The 3,476-nt window shown below is 39.6% G+C and overlaps 1 protein-coding gene across 2 annotated transcripts in view; it reads right to left on the minus strand.

Annotated features, from left to right (window-relative positions):
- Ndufb1 (NADH:ubiquinone oxidoreductase subunit B1) overlaps nucleotides 1-3,476 on the minus strand; it is an 8,114-nt gene that overhangs the window by 826 nt on the left and 3,812 nt on the right. Inside the window, exon 2 of one of the 2 annotated variants that reach the window (XM_029540983.1) lies at nucleotides 797-941. In XM_029540983.1, coding sequence (XP_029396843.1) covers nucleotides 797-933 — 137 coding nt within the window. In that variant the 5' untranslated portion in view covers nucleotides 934-941. The remainder of the gene's footprint in view (nucleotides 1-796; nucleotides 942-3,476) is intronic. The other variant, XM_021202210.2, reaches the window with a different exon arrangement.

Here is a 3,476-nt window from a genome sequence, read left to right on the forward strand (position 1 = left end):
AGACAGGGTTTCTCTGTATAGCTCTGGCTGTCCTGGAATTCACTTTGTAGACCAGGCTGGCCTCGAACTCAGAAATCCACCTGCCTCTGCCTCCGGAGTGCTGGGATTAAAGGCGTGCGTCACCACCACCTGGCTAAAATACACTCTAAGTTTTAAAACGTCTGACTTTCTAGAAGGGAGCACGACAAGGGGAGGCCTCAAGGAAAAGGGCAGCAATAAAGGGTAATTTTAAAAGCAGACAAAATATTGCATATTTTCTGTTATATGCAAAATCTAGATGTAAATGCATGTGACATGAAACAGAAGAGACTCTATTTGGAGAGGAAAAGGGAGCCAGTGACAGGGAATGAAAAGTACAAATATATGCATGTACAAAGAGTCCATGAGGGTGCAGGAAAACGGCTCAGTGATTTTGAGAGCTCTCAGACGACATCCCCACTAGGGAAGTTCATAACTGTCTGTAACTACAGCTCCAGTAGATCTGATCCCCTCTTCTGGTCAATAAGGGCACCCACATACAACATGTGACACACACATAAATAATAGTTTTTTAAGTCATTTTTATATATTAGGTGAAAAATTAATAAAAGAAAAAAATGAAACTTTCAAAGATCTGAAATGGCTACATCATAAACTAAAAATTGTTTGCATTACAGAGGTAATCATAGTTTCATCCAACGATTAAATAACAAACCTGGAGTAGCACTTGACTGTAAACCATTAGAGTAGGGGAAAAAAAACACTTTTTTGTTTGGAACAAAAGAGACAGAACTTCCCAAAGTTGCAATGAACTAACCTTTGAAATAGCATGCTCTTATTCCTGAAGGCAGTTAGCTTTTCATCATCCTTTCTGTCTAGATAACATCCAAAGACAAATCCTGCAGGGACAAGTATATGAACCCAGTGCTCACGTAGAAGCTGAAATAAGGTCATCTTGACTGCTAAAACAGAAAAATAAATAAATACATAAATAAGTAATATGACAGTCTTTGAAATACTGAAATAAATGGTAGGCAGGGATCACTATGGCTGGGCACAATGCACAGCAGAGGGAGACAAAGTTGGAAGAAGGTGGACATAATCAACGTGTGCTGTATGAACAGGGATTATATTAATATGCACAATTAATATGTTAATGAGTACACTTTGATTTGAAGTTTATTTTTTATTTATTCATTTATTTGGAGACAGGCTTGATTTTGCTACAGCTATATTCTGGAACCCACAATGTAGCTGAGGCTGACCTTGAACCTTCAGCAGAAGCTCCTGGCTGCCTTCCTAGTACTCGGGTTACAGGTGTAAACTACTGCACCTGGCTTAGAACAAGTCATCTTTTAAACTGCATCTGAAATAGGAAGACAGCTGTGGACCTGAGACTTGTTAAAAGCATAAGCTTCCTTAGGTTTGCTTGGCATCGGAAAGTAATTAAAACCTAACTAAAAACCTGGCAGTGGTGCCACACACCTTTGATCCAAGCACTCTGGAGGCAGAGGCGGAGGATCTCTGAATTTGAGGCCAGCCTGGTCTACAGATTGAGTTCCAGGACAGCCAGGGCTACACAGAGAAATTGTGTCAAAAAACAAACCAAACAGGGAGCAGGGCAGGGGAGGGTATAGGGGACTTTCAGGATAGCATTTGAAATGTAAATGAAGAAAATATCGAACAAAAAATTGAAAAACAAAAACAAAAACAAAAAAAGACAAAACTTCACTAAGATTAGATGACAATGGTTACTATAAGATTCACTGTTCTCGGGGCAGTGTGATGGCTTTTTGGATGAAGGCACTTATTGCCAAGTCTGACTGAGTTTGATTTTCAGAACCCACATACATGACTGAGGCAGAGAACCACTCCCACAGGTTGTACTCTGACCCTCATGTTTGCATGCATGCGTGTGCACACACACACACACACACACACAGTAAAAAATTATACTGCATTGCACTATTTATGAAATCTTATTTCTTACTTCATCAGTGATTTGATATGCTGTAGAACCAAGAAATGGAAAATTTTAAAATTGACCTACAAAAACAGTATTTGTACTTTGTATTGCTTCAGAACTTTCATATGTGTAAACTATTTGCAGATGTTCTCATGCAATGCAAATTTAATATTTTACTAGTAGTGGATTTCTTTCTTTCTTTCTTTCTTTTTTTTGAGACAGGTTTCTCTGTCTAGCCCTGGCTGTCATGGAACTCATTCTGTAGACCAGGCTGGCCTGGAACTCAGAAATCCACCTGCCTCTGCCTCCCGAGTGCTGGAATTAAAGGCGTGCGCCACCATCGCCTGGCAGTAGTGGACTTTTTAAGTAAAGATAAATTTACTGAAAATTGTTTTCTGTAGGATAAAAACATTGGAAAGAACACAATGTCACAAGATAAAAAAATTACTTTAAAAGAAAAAGGAAGAGAGAATTTATAGAATGGGTACTAGATACTGTTATCGTATTTCTATATAGAATGTGGAGTAGCTTTTATTATCCTCATTTTATATGGATACAAACTTGTGGCTGAAGAGATGGCTTAGTGGTTAAGGCACTTGTCCTTTCAGAGGACATAGGATCTGTTCCCAGAACCTACACACAGTTCACAACTATCCATAACTTTAATTCCAGAGGACCCCATGACTTCTCACTTCCAAGGGCACCATGCTCAAATGTGGTGTACATACGCATACATCCATGCAGACAAAACAGGCATACACATAAAATACACTTAAAAAACAACAGCTTAACTCAAGTAGCTATTGATCGCAAGCTGCTGTTCAAATTCAGGTCTCACAATGCCACCTGTATCATAGCACACTTCCCCTCCTTTTGAGATGGTATTTCTGGTGCTTTTTATCTTTTAACACTTTCCAAAAGGCAGATAAGGGAGAACAGAATGGGCAAGGAAGTAAAAAATAGCAAATGTGTACTGAACTCCATAAAAACATCACCAATTTTCTGTTAAGATTTGTAAACACAGATGAGAAACAAAACCACATCGACATGTGAATGAATATATCACATCCAGTGGTTGAGAGGACTTCAACCTTAGGAGAAGCAACACACTACTGCCAGCCAGAGTGCTTAGCTTAATCTGTGCTCATAGATCACATCCTTGCTCTACCTGAACTAGTCTATATACTAACACAGTTCTAATTATTTCTCAAATTTGTAAGAATCTAGTTCCTAAAGTCAGTGTTAGACTATAACCATTAAAAGTTGCAGTTACTAGCCAGGCGTGGTGCCGCATGCCTTTAATCCCAGCACTTGGGAGGCAGAGGCAGGTGGATTTCTGAGTTCGAGGCCAGCCTGGTCTACAAAGTGAGTTCCAGAACAGTCAGGGCTACACGGAGAAACCCTGTCTCGAAAAAACAAAACAAAACAAAATGTAACAGGAAGAAGGAGAAGGGGGAGGAAATAAAGGAAGAAGTGGGGGAGGGGGTCCTGTGGGAACGGAGGTGGATATGATCAAGATACATTGTATACA

The sequence above is a fragment of the Mus pahari genome, chromosome 7, assembly GCF_900095145.1.
Source record: "Mus pahari chromosome 7, PAHARI_EIJ_v1.1, whole genome shotgun sequence".
Lineage (NCBI taxonomy): Eukaryota > Metazoa > Chordata > Mammalia > Rodentia > Muridae > Mus > Mus pahari.